Source organism: Phaseolus vulgaris, chromosome 11, assembly GCF_000499845.2.
Source record: "Phaseolus vulgaris cultivar G19833 chromosome 11, P. vulgaris v2.0, whole genome shotgun sequence".
Classification (NCBI taxonomy): Eukaryota; Viridiplantae; Streptophyta; class Magnoliopsida; order Fabales; family Fabaceae; genus Phaseolus; species Phaseolus vulgaris.
In genome coordinates, this window is record NC_023749.2 from 21,859,908 (window position 1) to 21,877,068 (window position 17,161).

Here is a 17,161-nt window from a genome sequence, read left to right on the forward strand (position 1 = left end):
CTATCTCAAGAACCTGCAAAGAAACGACACGGTGCCGCTGCGGCCGATCGCACTCCGACGCTCAAGTCAGTGACGGTATCACCAAATACTAAGAACTGGAACCGTGCAAACTCTCTCTCACAAACAACTCTGTTACTCGCAAGCGTAAAGTGTATGAACTGAACGCGCGTACCTTAGAAAATCTGTTAAGAACTCTTATATACCTGGTGGTTTTCTCTCTCCTGGCAGTTACAGACCTGGACACGTGGCTCGCATCCAACTGTACACGTGCCATCATCTGGAGGCTCCCTGACTTGGCGCTGCTTCTACTCTTATTTTGGCTAAGTTACTTATGCATGGTACTGCCCAGTGCATAGCTAACTTAGGAGTGCGATCTCTACTGAAACTGGCGAGTTAGGGCCTTCATACACCTTCCCCGTGGTCTCGCCGGCCGCCTTCATAATCTGCTTCTCCTTCGTCTTCGGCGATGTGCTTATTCTGGCGATCTCCGACTGCCTGGTCGCCTGAGTCTACATCTGGCGACTTCATCTTCAACCTGGCGATCGCCTATTCTGGGAAACTGGAAATCGGAACACGCCAACTTAACAATCGGCGACCACACGTGCCTCCCGACTTCCTTCCCATCTGCCAACCTGGCGCCTTGTCAACACGCCTACACTGTAGCAGGATGCCACGTCATCACACCCGTCCACCAGGGCGGTACACAAGCCCCCCAGTCTTAAGCGAAGACTTGTCTAGCGAAAAGACTGAAAGAGCCCTCGTCAACACCGATCTACGTGGCACTGACGCAGAATTCCAAGCGATCGTACTTTCTGCTGCTCTGACGCTCCACCAAACCCTTCACCGATCGCTCGACACGTGGCTTCATCAACGGCTCTCTTCATCTGCCGTTAGCGCTTCCAAAACTTATTTCGAAAACCCTTAAACCCCTTACGCTCCTACTGTTCCATCACTTTCTTCACACTTGCATACGCTCTCATTTCCTTCTGCAAAAGCTCTCGACGTTCCTCGACGCTCTAGATCACCACCTCCCTTCAACGTTTTCCTGATCATCGAAAGGTAACTACTTTCCTTCATCTGCTGGGTTCCCTTGCATTTTCACCGATTCGCATCATCCTGTAACTGTCTGGTGCATACGCTGTGGGCTGTTTTTCCATTTCTCCTTCTGCGTAACTTAGGGCTTTGTCGATCGTCGCAACGAACTCACATTCGTTCGTCTTTCACCTTCCTTCTATGATCGAGTCAGCCTTTGTAACCCTCCTGATTATTATTCTTTCTCTTTCTTCTTCCTTTGCAGTTGCTACCATGACTCGCACCAAGATTACCCCGAACCCCCCTCCATCAGCGCGAAACCCTCCTTCACAAGCACACGACTCAACGCAAGTTCGTGGTGCTCCCTCTTTGCAGGCTGTGAGGCCTGCGTCTTCCCAAACCGCTCTGGCCCAGGCGACTCCACCAAACGCTGGAGGAGCCCCCATCCCTCTGCCAGACTTCAAGGCTTTATACCCATGGGCTAACCCAACCCTCTTAAAGGAAACCTCGTCGGTGAACACTGCAGGAGCGGTTCTGCGATTGACCAATGGGGACGAGGCCCACCAATCGTTTCACAAGGAGCACGATGAGAGAATGATGGTGCTGCCTTGCCCCGCCGCTCTGCCAGTGTGCGCCGATGATAAAGTGAGCGCCGACGGGCCCTTCTGCTTCGTCTACACCACTTTCTTCAAGAAGGTCAAACTCAGGTTCCCTCTTACTCGATTTGAGAGGGAACTCTTAACCGAGCTCAACATCGCTGCCGCCCAGCTTCACCCCAACAGCTGGGCGTTTGTCCGAGCTTTCGAGATAACGTGCGCCCACCTGGGGTTGCCCGCGTCAGTGGACGTGTTTTTATTCCTGTTTGAGGCCAAGCACCCAGGAGATCGCCTGTGGGTCAGCCTGAATGCCATTGCTGGGAGATCCATTTTCACCATCTTCCAGCAGTCGTACAAGGATTGGAAGGGGAAGTTCATCCAGGTTCGCGCAAATGACAAAGACACTTCCCTTCTCGACGGTTTCCCCTTGTACTGGGTGGACAAGGGGAGAAAGGAGTCCAAGAGCTGCTTCAGGAGGCCCAGAAGTCCTGATAGCATGGGAGCTTTGGATCGAGACCTTTGCCTATTCTGGAAGAGGGTGGCAGATGCCCACATAACATTCTTGACCCCCACCCTGATTTCCTTCGAGTTCTTTGAGGACCAGTTGGAATTCCAAATAGGTCAGGACGCTACACTCTTGTCTTGACATTGCTTCTGATATTGTTTCTGGGCGTCTTGTGCGACACACACAAGACTTTGGTTTTATCTTTTCTGCATATGCCTGTTTTTGCTGTCTCATTGCCTTGTACACTAATCTTTTTTCCCCTTGGAGCTAACTCATGCACTTTCGTTCCATGCAGATACCATGTTGGGTAAGAACATGCTCGCTGACTTGAAGGCGCTCGCCCGCAACCACGGGTTGGCGACCGGTTCCCAGACGGTGCCCAACTCGGCGGTCGAGAAGGCCATCATTCATGGGCGATCACCGCCTAAGGAGCCCACCCAACGAAAGAAACTGGTCCTTAAAAGGCCAAAGCGAAAAGCCCCCCAAGTCGTCCAAGAGGAGGAGGAAGAGGACGACGAGGTCACTGAGGATGGCCTCGTTACAAAGAGGAAAAGGGTGGCACCACCTTCTCCACCTGCCCCACCCCCTCTTCCAGCTTCAACACCACCATCAACACCTGCTCCTCCTCCCTCATCACCAACACCATGAGCCCCTTCACCACCAGTCCAAGCAACTCCACTGGCCACTGCGCCACCAGCAGTCGAGGCTCAAGAGCCAAACTTTCTGGAGGACCCCCCAAGTGCCTCTACGCCCCATATCTCAGCTGGAGGGGGCCCTCCTTCAAATGCTTCAGCTGCAGAGAACGTTCCGACCGGGAATGAGGTTGCTCACACCTCCCCGATTCTAATTACCGAGTCCCCGGTCGCGTCGCCACGCCAGGAAGCAAACATTGAAAACCCTGCTAAGGAAGGTGGCGGCGAGAACCCTCCACAAGCCCCCCTGGCGCCTCTCCAGGCATCCAACCTTTCCCTTGAAGTCACAAGGATGTGGGAACCTCTGACTGCCAAACTCAAAACCATAGCAGAGGATATCCCATCAATCATAACGAGAGCTGTGGAGAGCTCCACCAGGAGGCTTCAAGACGATCTCTACAACCTCAAGACCGAAAATAGCACTATGAAGGTTGAGGTGGAGAAGGTGTCATTCAGCCTGACGCTCGCGGAAATGGAACACTCTCGAGTAGAGGATGCCCTGAGTACCGAGCTTAGGCTGGCGCGCAAGGAAGCTGCCGACCTTCGCCGCAAAGTCCACGAACTTGCCCAAGAGAAAGTTGAACTAGAAAGCAAGATCGTGCCTCTGCGCACCAAGGCGAGCGACCTGGAGGCTCACATTCAAGCTGACGCCGCCAGGGTGCAAAAGCTGGAGCAGAGGTCGATTGACCGCGAGAAGCTACTTGGGCAAGTTGAAAAAGCGAGGGACGACGCCATGGCTGATCTCGCCGAGGCAAACAAGGAGAAAGGGAAGATGGCTGCCGAGTTGGCCCAAGCTCAAACAGAATCCAAGAAGGTTACTGACGACCTTCTTCATGCTCAAGAGACCAACAAACAACTCCAAAAATAGGTTGAAGAGCAGGGGCAGCAGAACAAGGAGCTCAAGGAACAGGTTGGAGGACTTCAAGGGCAGTTTGAAGAACTTAAGCTAAATTCTGCTCAGATTCTGAGTGCTGGATTCGAAGCCGCTCGGGAGCAATTCGCATGCCTATTCCCTGATCTCGACCTCAGCATGGTGTCGTTAAACAACGAAGTAGTAGATGGAAAAGTCGTTCCCGCCGAAGGCTCAACCAATTCCACCCCATCTGCTTCTTTATAAATTCACTTGTATTTACCTTGTAAAAACTCTTGCATATGTGTTTTGAACAGTTACTTATCTCAATAGCGAAACTTGGATATTCTTTCTTCTGACTTCTTTTGAGCGCTTTTACCTTCTTTGTATGTTTAACTTTGCCGAGTTTAACTTAGCGATTTTGCAAACACGACCTTTGGCGTAACTGCTTCGAGCCGATTCAAACTTAAGCCACAATCGCTTTAAACAACTTGTACCCTTGAGGCACTAACCTGATCATAAGAAAAGTTTCCAAGCAACGAACTGTAACTCAATCATCGGTTCAAACAACGTCCCATTCGACCTGCTTTATCAAACAAGTCTTTCAACCTTCTCGCCGTCGTTTGAACTTTTCCCGATCGCCAAAACCTCTTGGTAACACCAGCTTTTCCCAGCCTCATGCTTTGGCAGTCATTTCTTTATCTGGGGCAGAAATGCCCTTTGGGATCTTCCTTTACCCCCCTGAACTTCAGAGCTGAAGACCGGCTGGCTAGGCGTTCTCTTCGAACCTACCTTAGCCACCTTTCAAGCTTCTTCCGCCCTCTTCGCCATATCTGAACTCGTTCAAGACGAGAAGGATTTTATCTTGCCTATACCCGCATATAAGCGAGAAGGTCTTTAACTCGCCTGAGCTCGCACAACGGCGAGAAGGACTTTATTTGATGCCTCAACTTGCCCAGGGTGTACATCTCCTCCCCCTGGATGCACTGAGGATCTTTTCTTTCTCTCGCCTGCGCTCGCTCAGCGGCGAGGAGGTCTTTAATTGGCCTTGGCTCGCACAACGGCGATAAGGACTTTATCCGGTGCCTCAACTTGCCCAGGGTGTACATCTCCTCCCCCCTGGATGCACTGAGGACCTTTCTCGCCTGCACCCGCTCAACGGCGAGGAGGTCTTTAACTTGCCTCTACATTGCCCCGGGAGTTACATCTTCTCGCTCCCAGAAACACGGAGGACTTTTCCTCTTTCTCGCCTGCACTCGCTCAACGGCGAGGAGGTCTTTAACTTGCCTCTACGTTGCCCCGGGAGTTACATCTTCTCGCTCCCAGAAACACGGAGGACTTTTCCTCTTTCTCGCCTGCACTCGCTCGACGACGAGGAGGTCTTTCATCTGGTGCCTCCGATCGCCAATAAACGATGAGGACTCAAAACTTAACTGGTGCCTCTAATCGCCGAAAAACGATGAGGACTTTAAAACTTAACTGGTGCCTCTAATCGCCGAAAAACGATGAGGACTTTACAACTTAACTGGTGCCTCTAATCGCCGAAAAACGATGAGGACTTTAAAACTTTTTAGAAAGCACGCGATATATATATTTTCTTGCCTCAAATCATGTACAAATGACAAGGTCTTTCTTCAAACTTTCGAAAATAGCACACATGCAATCTGGAAACACTTTATACTTCGAAAACTCTTCTTTTATTGGGTGGCCTCATTAAAAACCCTCCTTAGGGAAAAAGAGCGCCCCCTTGAAACTGTTTTAACAGAGACATTATAATATAACATTTGTGTTTGTCTTTACTTACAAAGCTCTTAACTATAGTACAACTTCAGGTGTGTGGCGTTCCAGGTGCGAGGAATCGCCCCTCCTTCCAGCGTCTCTAAGCGGTAGGCTCCGTTCCCGAGCACCTCGGTTATTCTGAACGGTCCAGTCCACTTGGGTGATAGTTTATTCTCCATCTCGTACTGGTGGACCTTCCTCATCACCAGATCGCCTTCTCTAAACTGTCTTGGCATCACCTTAGAATTGTACCTTCGCTCGACCCTTCTTTTCACCGCCTCAGCCTTCAGCCTTGCCTCCTCCTTGACTTCATCCAGCAGATCCAGGTTCAGCCTTCTCTCTTCATTCGAGTCTTCCTCTACGAAGTTCTGGAATCTCGGCGAGCTTTCCTGGATCTCCACCGGAATCATGGCGTCACACCCATAGACCAAGCTAAACGGGGTCTCATGGGTTCTGGACTGCTCGGTGGTGTGGTACGCCCAGACTATACGGGGCACCTCCTCAGCCCAACTTCCCTTGGCTTTCTCAAGCCTTCTCGTCAAACCTCTCAACAACACCCGATTAGCTGATTCCACCTGGCCATTCGTCTGAGGGTGCTCGACGGATGCAAACACTTGCTGAATTCCAACCCCTTCACAAAGCTTCTTCAACAGGTGGCTTGCAAACTGAGTCCCATTATCTGACACCAGGCGCTTAGGCACTCCAAACCGGCACACGATGTTCTTCCATACAAAGCCTTCGATCTTGTGTGCGGTGATCTGGGCCACTGGTTCTGCTTCAATCCACTTGGTGAAGTACTCAATCGCCACCACCAAGTACTTCATCTGCCTGATCGCCAGTGGAAAAGGTCCCAGGATGTCAATTCCCCAAGTATGAAACGGCCACGGGCTATAGATCGACTTCAACTCCTCGGGAGGTGCCTTATGCCAATCGGCGTGCTGCTGGCACTGTTTACAGCATTGGGCATACTTCTTGCAATCTTCTCTCATGGATGGCCAATAGTAGCCTGCACGGAGAGTCCTCGCGGCCAGAGCTCGACCCCCGACGTGACTTCCACATATTCCTTCGTGGAGCTCTGCCATAATTCTCGTGCACTTCTCGCCGTGTATACATTCCAGGAGTGGGTGGGTGAACCCAAACCTGTACAGATCGCCATCAATCAATGTATACTTGCTGGAATTTTTCTTTACCTTCCTAGCTTCTGTTGGATCTAGCGGGAGGAGGCCATCTGCCAGGCACCGCTTGTACTGTGTTATCCAAGTGTCTGGCTCATGGGTGGCGCAGACCTGCATCACGTCCACCTTCTCTCCTCGACAAGCTCTAACTCTCGGCGATCTCAGAGTTTCTTGCGTCAAAGACTTGTGGCTTCTCGCTGCTCTCTCCGTCGACCTGCTTATCTGAAGGACCAGGTGATCTGCTACAAATGCCCTCGGCGTCTTCAGAGTTTCTTGAATCACTGTCCTCTGCCTACCCCCCTTGCCTGAACTGGCGAGCTTAGCAAGCAAGTCAGCTCGGGCATTCTGTTCTCGGGGCACATGTACCACTTCAAAAGAGGCAAAGGAACTCTTCAATTCCTGCACATACGCCAAGTAAGCCGCCATTTGTGGATCTTTAGCCTGGAACTCGCCTGTTACTTGCCCTGTGACTAGCAGCGAGTCACTCTTAGCCATCAGCACTCTGGCTCCCATTTCCTTGGCCAGCAGAATCCCGGCGATCAGCGCCTCATACTCTGCTTGATTGTTGCTGGCTTTGAAGGCGAATCTCAACGATTGTTCGATCAGCACGTCGTTGGGTCCTTCCAATATTACTCCAGCACCGCTACCCTGCTGGTTCGATGATCCATCCACCGAGAGTACCCAACGGAAGTCGTCACCTTCAACCCGCGTTGCTTCTGATGAGAGCTCGACTACAAAATCTGCGAAGATTTGCCCCTTGATCGGGCCTCGAGGCTCATATTTAATGTCAAATTCTGACAATTCTACTGCCCACTTCACCATTCTTCCCGCAACGTCAGGTTTCTTCAAGACCTTCTGGATGGGCAGGTCAGTCATCACCAGTATTGTGAAGCTGTGGAAGTAGTGGCGCAACCTCCTCGCCGAAAACACCACAGCCAGCGCAGCCTTCTCAAGGGCCTGATATCTCGTTTCTGGGCCCTGCAACACCTTGCTCACAAAATAAATAGGCTTCTGAGCCTGATCCTGGTCCTGGGCGAGCACCGCACTCACCGCCCTCTCAGTCACAGCGAAATACAACCTGAGAGGGATTCCCGCCAGTGGTTTGCACAGAACCGGCGGGCTCGCCAGATATTCCTTCAGCTTGACGAAAGCTTTCTCGCATTCTTTCGTCCAAGCGAACTTGTTATTGCGCCGCAGACATTGGAAATAGGGATGTCCCTTTTCTCCGCTCGCTGACACGAAGCGAGATAGGGCTGCCATCCGACCCGTCAGCTGCTGGACTTCTTTCACTGTAGCCGGGCTTCTCATCGCCAGGATGGCGGCACACTTGTCCGGGTTGGCCTCTATTCCCCTTTCAGTCAAAAGAAAACCCAAGAACTTTCCAGCCTCCACGCTAAAAATGCATTTCTCCGGGTTGAGCTTCAACTTGAACTTGGCGATCGTCGTGAATAATTCTTCCAAGTCTGCCACGTGCTTGCTCTTCTCCTGCGAGGTCACGACCATGTCATCGACGTAGGCTTGCACGTTCCATCCCAGCATCGGTGCAAGTACTCGATCCATCAACCTCTGGTACGTGGCCCCCGCGTTCTTCAGCCCAAACGGCATCACCTTATAGCAGTAGCACGACCTCTCCGTCATGAAGGCTGTTTTTTCTTCATCCATGGGATGCATCTTGATCTGATTATAGCCCGAGAAGGCCTCCAGGAAACTCAGCAGCTTGCACCCTACCGCACTATCGACCAGGGCATCAATGCTTGGTAAAGGATACAAATCCTTTGGGCAAGCTTTGTTCAGATCGGTGAAATCGACGCACATGCGCCATTTCCCGTTACTCTTCTTTACCAGCACGACATTTGCCAACCACTCAGGGTACTGGACTTCCCTGATGTGGCCTGCAGCGAGGAGTTTCTGGGTCTCATCCTTGATTGCCTGCCTCCTCTCTTCATTAAACTTCCTTCTTCTTTGTCGCACCGGTCTCACCATGTTGTCCATCGCCAGATGATGGCACAAGAAGTCGGGATCGATCCCGGGCATGTCCGAAGCGGACCAAGCAAACGCGTCCAGATGCCGCTCAATCACCTTGGCGATCTGGTCCTGGAGATCGACCTCCAGAGATCTTCCGAGCTTGAAAACTTTCCCCTCGATCTCCTTCTCGAGCCACTGCTCGACGGGTTTGGGCCTGGATTCTCTGGCGATCACCGCCTTGGCGATTCCCAGTTCCCTCGCTTCCTCGGGGCGATTCCGCGCCTCTTCCTCCTCCAGGCCAGCCTCTCTCTCCCCCAGCTCAGCGTCTACCATCTCTACATCCCTTCCAGCGATATCCTCTGTTGCCGGCGGCCTGGGCTTCACACCGGGAGGTGGGGTGGTTGTTACATAGCTCACGGACCTTTTGTTTTTCAGGCTATTCTCATAGCACCTTTTCGCTTCTTTCTGGTCCGACTTGATCGTGATCACCACCCCTTCCATGGACGGCAGCTTCACCTTCATGTGCCGAGTCGATGGAATTGCGCCTATCCTGTTAAGGGTGGGCCTTCCCAACAGGATGTTATATGCCGAAGGGGCGTTTACGATGAGGTACTTGATTTTCTCCGTCCTCGACCCAGCCTCATCTGTAAACGTGGTTCTCAGCTCGATGTACCCCCTGACCTCCACCTGGTCACCAGCGAATCCATATAAACACCCTCCATAGGGCCTCAGCTGGTCAAGGGGCAATTCCAGCTGCGTGAAAGTCGGCCAGAACATCACGTCTGCCGAGCTTCCTTGGTCCACCAGAACTCGGTGGACCTTCCTCCCTGCTGTTATCAACGAAATAACTATGGGATCGTTGTCGTGAGGCACAACATCCCGAAGATCCTGCTTTGTGAACGTAATGTCCACCTCCGGTGAGTGATCTTCAAACATGTCCACTGCCATCACCGATCGCGCATACTTTTTCCTCTGCGATGCGGTGCATCCACCACCTGAGAAACCCCCTGCAATGGTGTGGATCTCCCCGTGGATTGGCATTTCGTGTTGCTGGGCTTCTCCACCTGCCGGCTGGGAACTCGATGCTCCCCCCGTCCTCCTATCCAGCAGATAGTCGTTTAGGAACCCGCTCTTAACCAGGTCGTCGAGCTGGTATCCTAAAGACAAACACGAGTCCAGGTTGTGGCCAAAGCACTGGTGGAACTCGCACCAGGCGTCCGGTTTTGACCCCAGCACCTTGTCGCCCACCTTCTCGGGCGCCTTCAACCTAGCAGATATGTTAGGGATAGCGATCAGGTCCGCTAGTCCCATGACGAATTTGTGCTTAGGCGGGCGATTGTATTCCCGGCGTGCTGGTTGTTGGCGTGCTGGCGGTTGGCGCGCTTGGCTTCTTCCCTTATTTCTCCTATCGTAAGGATAGCGAGTCCTTTGGTCTTTTCTGGCCGCCGCTGCCGTTTCCAGCACCCTCTGTGGCTGGATCCTGGTCTGGGCACGTGGCCTGGCGGGAGCCACGCTGCCTCTCTTCTCGGCGACTTCACTCTCGTCGGCGATGTGGGCCACCGCAAGTCGCCTGACTTCAGCAAACGTCGCTGGATGAGCCCTGATCAAGGCCTCGCAGAATGGCCCTGGCTGCACGCCCTTCTTGAAGGCATAGACCAGCATTTCTTCATCCTTGGCCGGCGATCTGACCATCTGCGCTCCGAAGCGATTGAGGTAGTCTCTGAGGGACTCCCCATGGTACTGCCTTATATCAAACAGATCATAGGACACCCTGGGCGGTGCCTTGTTCACAATATACTGCTCGACAAAGATTTTCGAGAATTGTTGAAAATTAGTTATGTGGCCATTAGGCAGGCTCACAAACCACTCCATCGCCGTTCCCTGGAGCGTGCTCACGAACATCTTACAGTAGACGGCGTCCGACCCTCCCGACAGCATCATCTGTGTGTGGAACGTGGTCAGATGAGCCTCTGGATCCTCCACGCCAGTAAAAACAGCTTTAACCGGAACCACGCTCGTGGGAACTGGCGTGTCGGTAATCGCCTGAATGAAAGGCATTGGGAAAACACGAGGTGGCGTCGATGGTGCCACCTCTTCAGCTGAAGAACGACCCTGCTGCTCCTGAAGAGCTCGACGCAGCTCCTCAGCTACCTTGCTGACCTCCTCGTTCCTGGCGCGAGAGGCGACCAGGTCTTCATGTATCCTTGCCTGCTCCACGCGCGAGGCTTCCACAGTCGCCTGCAATGAGCGCATCATTTCTGCCATCTGCGCCATGGTCATGACGGCGTCGCCTTCAGCTGCGACGGGAGCCACGGGACTGGAACGATTGCTTCTCATCTTTCTCATTAACTTCAGCGAACCACAGAAATACAGCAAATAACACTTCAACCACGAACGAATCAGCGATCAATCGGAGAAAACTCAAGAAACTGCGCAAGAACCCAAGAACACCGCAAACCTTCGCAGAAAACCACCAAAGAACTCGAACTTCCACCAGACAGATTGCGCGCAAGCAACAAAAGACCTCACTCCACCGATTGAAAGACAAACAAACGGCACAAAACACAAACTCACCGAACGAAACTCAAAGAAACTGCAAACGACGGTTGCACCAACACACAACCGCGCAGAAAACCTCGAAAACTTCCACGAACTCACGCTGTGGATGGGAGCACGTTTTACACGGCCCCACGGTGGGCGCCTGATGATCCTGCCTGTTGACCGGAGCGCTGGAGAATGCCTCGTCAAAGGATCGACGTGCGCGCCGCTTCTCACTTCCGTTCCTCCTCTGGATCTATCTCAAGAACCTGCAAAGAAACGACACGGCGCCGCTGCGGCCGATCGCACTCCGACACTCAAGTCAGTGACGGTATCACCAAATACTAAGAACTGGAACCGTGCAAACTCTCTCTCACAAACAACTCTGTTACTCGCAAGCGTAAAGTGTATGAACTGAACGCGCGTACCTTAGAAAATCTGTTAAGAACTCTTATATACCTGGTGGTTTTCTCTCTCCTGGCAGTTACAGACCTGAACACGTGGCTCGCATCCAACTGTACACGTGCCATCATCTGGAGGCTCCCTGACTTGGCGCTGCTTCTACTCTTATTTTGGCTAAGTTACTTATGCATGGTACTGCCCAGTGCATAGCTAACTTAGGAGTGCGATCTCTACTGAAACTGGCGAGTTAGGGCCTTCATACACCTTCCCCGTGGTCTCGCCGGCCGCCTTCATAATCTGCTTCTCCTTCGTCTTCGGCGATGTGCTTATTCTGGCGATCTCCGACTGCCTGGTCGCCTGAGTCTACATCTGGCGACTTCATCTTCAACCTGGCGATCGCCTATTCTGGGAAACTGGAAATCGGAACACGCCAACTTAACAATCGGCGACCACACGTACCTCCCGACTTCCTTCCCATCTGCCAACCTGGCGCCTTGTCAACACGCCTACACTGTAGCAGGATGCCACGTCATCACACCCGTCCACCAGGGCGGTACAGATAGTGTAGAAAGCACTTTTGATGGAAACATTCTAGAAACTAGGGTTGTGTGGCCGGTCATTGCACATGGCACATGGCTTAGCATTTAGATTTAATTTTGGTTTTCTTTTCCTTAGAAGATAGCTTAACATTTACGTCCAAGATAGCTTATAAATAGGGAAGCTATCTCATTGTATTTTTCAAGTTTAATTGAGTAAGGTTATGCTGCCATTTTTGTGCACAAGCTTTACTTCTCCTAGAAATCTAGGCTCTAAACTTCAATCCTTTCACCTTCTCCCTTGAGCTGGCCGAACCACTCAAACACCATACTCATCATGCACCTACAAGGCCAACACAACTCCTAGGAGGGTCTTGATCATCTCACCCATTGCTTCCGCACCTTATTTTCTACTTTGATTCAAGAAGAACACATGAAAATGCCATCAATCTACAAAGAGTACCCACCTGAAATCTGCCCCTTCTTGGTGTGTGGCTGTCGAGGAGAGTTCCACTACGAAGTCGGCATAGATCTTGCCCTTGATGGGGCCCCTAGGTTCGTAGTGTGTGTCGAATTCAGATAGTTCCACTGCCCATCGTGCCATTCTGCCTGCTACATCTAGCTTTTACAGGACCTTGTAGATTGGAATGTCTGTCATCACTATCACAATAAAGCTCTGAAAGTAATGGCAGAGTCTTCTCGCTGAGAATACCACTACTAAGGCTGCTTTCTCTAAGGCCTGGTATCTCACCTCTGGCCCCTGCAATACCTTACTGACGAAATAGATTGGCCTTTGCATCTGGTCTTGTTCCTGCAATAGGACTGAGCTGATCGTCTTCTCTGTAACTGTGAAGTATAAGCGGTGTGGGGTACCTAGCTCTGGCTTGCACAACACTCAAGGTACTCCTTCAGTTTTACAAATGCCTCCTCGCACTCGCGGGTCCAAACAAACCTGTTGTTCCTCTTCAGACACTGGAAATAAGGGTGTCCCTTGTCTCCACCTACCGATACCAATCTGAACAGAGCAGCCATGCGCCCTATCAACTATTGTACTTTTTTTACCAAGATTGGGCTCCTCATAGCTATTATGGCAACACACTTCTCGGTATTTGCCTTTATTCCTCGTTGAATGAGTAGAAAACCCAAGAACTTGCCTGCCTCAACCCCGAACACACACTTCTGCGGGTTCAGCTTTAGCCTGTACTTCGCTATCATGGTGAATAGCTCTTCCAGGTTAGCTACGTGTTGCTTCCTCTGCTGGGAGGTGACCACCATGTCATCTATGTATGCTTGGACATTCCGCCCTAACATGGGCGCTAACACTTTGTCCATTAGTCGCTGGTAGGTGGCCCCTGTGTTTTTTAGCCCAAAGGGCATAGCCTTATAGCAATAGCAAGACAGCTCCGTCATGAATGTGGTCTTGCATTCATCCCTGGGGAGCATCATGATCTGGTTGTAACCAGAAAAGGCATCTAGGAAGCTGAGTAACCTGCATCCGAAAGCGTTGTCCACCAAAGCATCAATGTTGGGCAGCGGGTAAGAATCCTTTGGACAGGCCTTGTTGAGGTCCGTGAAATCAACACACATCCTCCATTTTGCGCTGGCCTTCTTCACTAGTACCACGTTGGCTCGCCACTCAGGGTATTGGATTTCCCTGATGTGGCCAGCCTTTAGTAGCTTCTCTGTCTCTTCTCGTATGACCTGGCGCTTTTCTTTGTTGAATTTTCGCCTTCTCTGGCGGACAGGTCGGACTTTGGGGTCCATGGTGATGGAGGAGGGCCAAGTTCACCACCCCATGACGAACAAAATCCAAGTCTAGAACGTCTAGAGCCAAGTGGGGAGCGTCTAGCACAAGGTGAGGAGCGTCTACCTCAAGATAAAGGGTGTCTAGGAAGGGAGCGTCTAGGAGGAAGACTAGACCGTCTAGGACCTATCACTAGGTCCATGGCCAAGCATCTACACGCACATTTGGGTCAATCTACGGATGGTAGAGAAAGGAACTTGTACATGCTACATGAAGCCCCATTAAGGGTAGTGATCCGGTCGGTCATCGGTAGTCGATGACGTTAGCAGCAGATAACCACGTGGACCACTCGCAGGGTGACACGTGGATCAGGTGGCAGAGAAATCAGGGAGGAGATCACCCAGAACGGTGATCGGTGGTCAGTAACCGAGTGGCCACCGACAGATCAGTTCCAAGATAAACACCTGGGGGGAGAACGCGAGAAGCAATAGAGCACCGATCAGTCATCGGGTGCATGGTCATCGGGGTTTCGTGTTACACGCAGTTAAACTGGGACTGAGATTCCCAGCGAGAGCGTTACGCATGGACCTCGCATGATCATATCTCAGAGAAAGAGGAGCTGCTCGCCGGTAGAATCGTGCACGAGAGTGGCCTGAGGGAGTTAGTAAACCGGTCAGTGATTGGTGACTCTCTTAACCCATTACGTGCATGACATCGTGAAGGGGGAATCGTTTATGCAGAGAGCAATGCTTGGTGAGTGTGCCTAGTCCAGCCACACCTGGCGTTCTCCTGGGAGTGTGCGATTCACCCAGATGGAAGAGACACGCTAAGTTACTCCGCAAGGGAATAACTTAGGCGCACAAAGAGATGCGCTAGAGCCCTTCAGGTAATGGCACGTGTACGGTTAGATGTGAGTTGCATGCCTCCACGTGTCACCATCTGAGAGAGGCGCGACCAAGATAAAAGTGCACTCCGCGTCGTGAAAGGTACACACACACCCACGTTTTTACTCATGGTGGTACGTTTTCGCACAATAGCGTAACAGAATTCTGAAACACGCAGAGGATAGCGTAACAGAATTCTGTTAGGCACAGACACAGAGAGAGAGAGAAAAAAAGAGAATCAGAAAGAGATTCAGTGACATTTTTGTTGGTGGTTCTGTGACCTAACTTGAGCGTCGGAGTGCAAACGGCCACTAGAGGCGCCGTCTGTGTGTTTTGCAGGTTGCGTTTGAAGTTCCCGGAGAAGGTTCTAAGAGCATTCTTGCGGATAGCACAGTTGCATAGGCGGGGTAAGGAAGCGACAAAGCAATTCCTCCACGCTTGAGTTGGCGACAGGATCATTTGGCGCCCACCGTGGGGCCCTGTGAATCGTGGTCCCATCCACACCAAAGTTTCTGAAGTTTCTCAAAGTTTTTGCTGAGTTTTTTGCTGAGAAAATGAGGAGAACTAGACAAACATCACCTGCGCCATCTGCTGAGGAAGGAGTTGTGACAATGGCGCAGGTCCTGGAGATGATGCGTGCGCTGCAGGACAATGTCGCAGCGTCGAGAGCTGAACAAGAGAAGATGCAAGCGGAGTTGGCTGCATCACAGAGCAGGAATGATGAGCAGAATCGCGTTAATGAGGAGCTGAGAAGGACGTTACAGGCGCAGAAGGAACGCGCAGTTGAAGAAAGGATGTCGATGCCACCATCGCCTCCGAGAGCGTTCCCTATGCCGTTCTCCCCTGAAATCACGACAACCGTGGTGCCTCCCAACCTGGTGGGAGTGAAGGCGTCGTTCACGAGGGTAGAAGATCCAGAAGCGCATCTGACGGCGTTCCACACTCAGATGATGCTGTCTGGGGGCTCAGATGCCATGTACTGCAAGATGTTCATGAGTACACTGAGTGGAATCGCCATGGAATGGTTTGTGAGTCTGCCAGAGGGTCATATCACGTCCTTCCATCAGTTTTCGAAGCTTTTCACTGAGCAGTACATCGTTAACAGAGCACCTTCAGTGGTGTCGTACGATCTGTTCGATGTACGCCAATATCAAGGTGAGTCGCTGAAAGACTACCTCAACCGCTTCGGAGCACAAGTGGTTAGATTGCCCAGCAAGGACGAGGATATGCTGATGCATGCGTTTAAGAAGGGAGTGCTGCCTGGTCCCTTCAGTGAGTCGCTCATCAGGAGCCATCCTAGCACCTTTGCGGAGATCCGGCGACGCGCGGTGGCGCACATAGTGGCAGAGACAGAGGTTTCTGAGAAAAGAGGAAGTGCTGCACCACCGAAGCCGCGTGGAGGACAGGGGAAGCAACAACAGCAAGCGAGGGTGCATGAGGCAAAGGAGGGAAAGAAGGTGCAGGGGAAACCTCGTCCTTATGCACCCAGGAAGGACCAGGGCAAGGGGCGTGCAAGGGAGAATAATGCACCCCTAAGATACGATTTCATGGTAGAGTTGGCGGATCTGATCGCCCTTCCTGCCATAGCTGCAAGACTCCGAGTACTAGAGAAGACAGATAAGGTACTTGGGAGGAAGAAGAACGAGTGGTGTGAGTTTCACGAAGCCTTTGGCCACACACTCCACTCCTGCTTGGCGTTGGGACACCAGCTGGCGGAGTTGGTAAAGTCTGGGTTCCTGGCAGATTACCTGCGGGAGGCGCAGGGTGATCGCGCATCGGGGGCCCAGGCAGGAGAACAACAGCATGAAATCCCTGTGCACGGGGAGGTGCAAACGATTGCAGGAGGCTTCTCCGGCGGGGGGTGCACCGCATCACAAAGAAGAAGGTATGCTCGATCGGTTATGGCCGTGGACTCGGTAGACGAGGGCCATTTCCCCGAGGTAGACATCACTTTCAAGAAAGCTGATCTACAGGACGTTGTACCGCACGACAACGATCCTGTGGTCATCTCCCTCGTCACAGCAGGAAGGCGAGTGCACAGAGTGCTCGTAGACCAAGGGAGCTCGGCAGACGTCATGTTCTGGCTGTCCCCCGATCATCTAAGGCCGTATACCGGGTGTCTTTACGGCTTTGCAGGGGATCAGGTAGAGGTACGGGGGTACATTGAGCTGAGGACGACGTTCACCGATGGAACAACAGCCCGCACCGAAAAGATAAAGTACTTGGTGGTGAATGCCCCTTCTGCGTACAACATCTTGCTGGGAAGGCCAACACTCAATAGGTTAGGTGTAGTGCCATCGACGAGGCATATGAAGCTGAAGCTGCCGTCGATGGAGGGGACCGTAATAACCATCAAGTCAGATCAGGCTGAGGCTAGACGCTGTTATGAGAACAGCCTCAGGCAGAAGAGGAGCATATGCCATGTCATCTCAACACCACCACCAGGTGTGCTCGAAGAGCGAT

General features: G+C 52.0%; 1 protein-coding gene across 1 annotated transcript; it reads left to right on the plus strand.

The window, feature by feature from the left end:
- Positions 1-15,309: 15,309 nt before the first annotated feature.
- Positions 15,310-16,846, plus strand: LOC137836844 (uncharacterized). The gene is made up of 2 exons (XM_068645609.1): positions 15,310-16,746; positions 16,835-16,846. The coding sequence occupies exons 1-2, from the start codon at positions 15,310-15,312 to the stop codon at positions 16,844-16,846; spliced, it is 1,449 nt and encodes a 482-aa protein (XP_068501710.1).
- Positions 16,847-17,161: the final 315 nt, after the last annotated feature.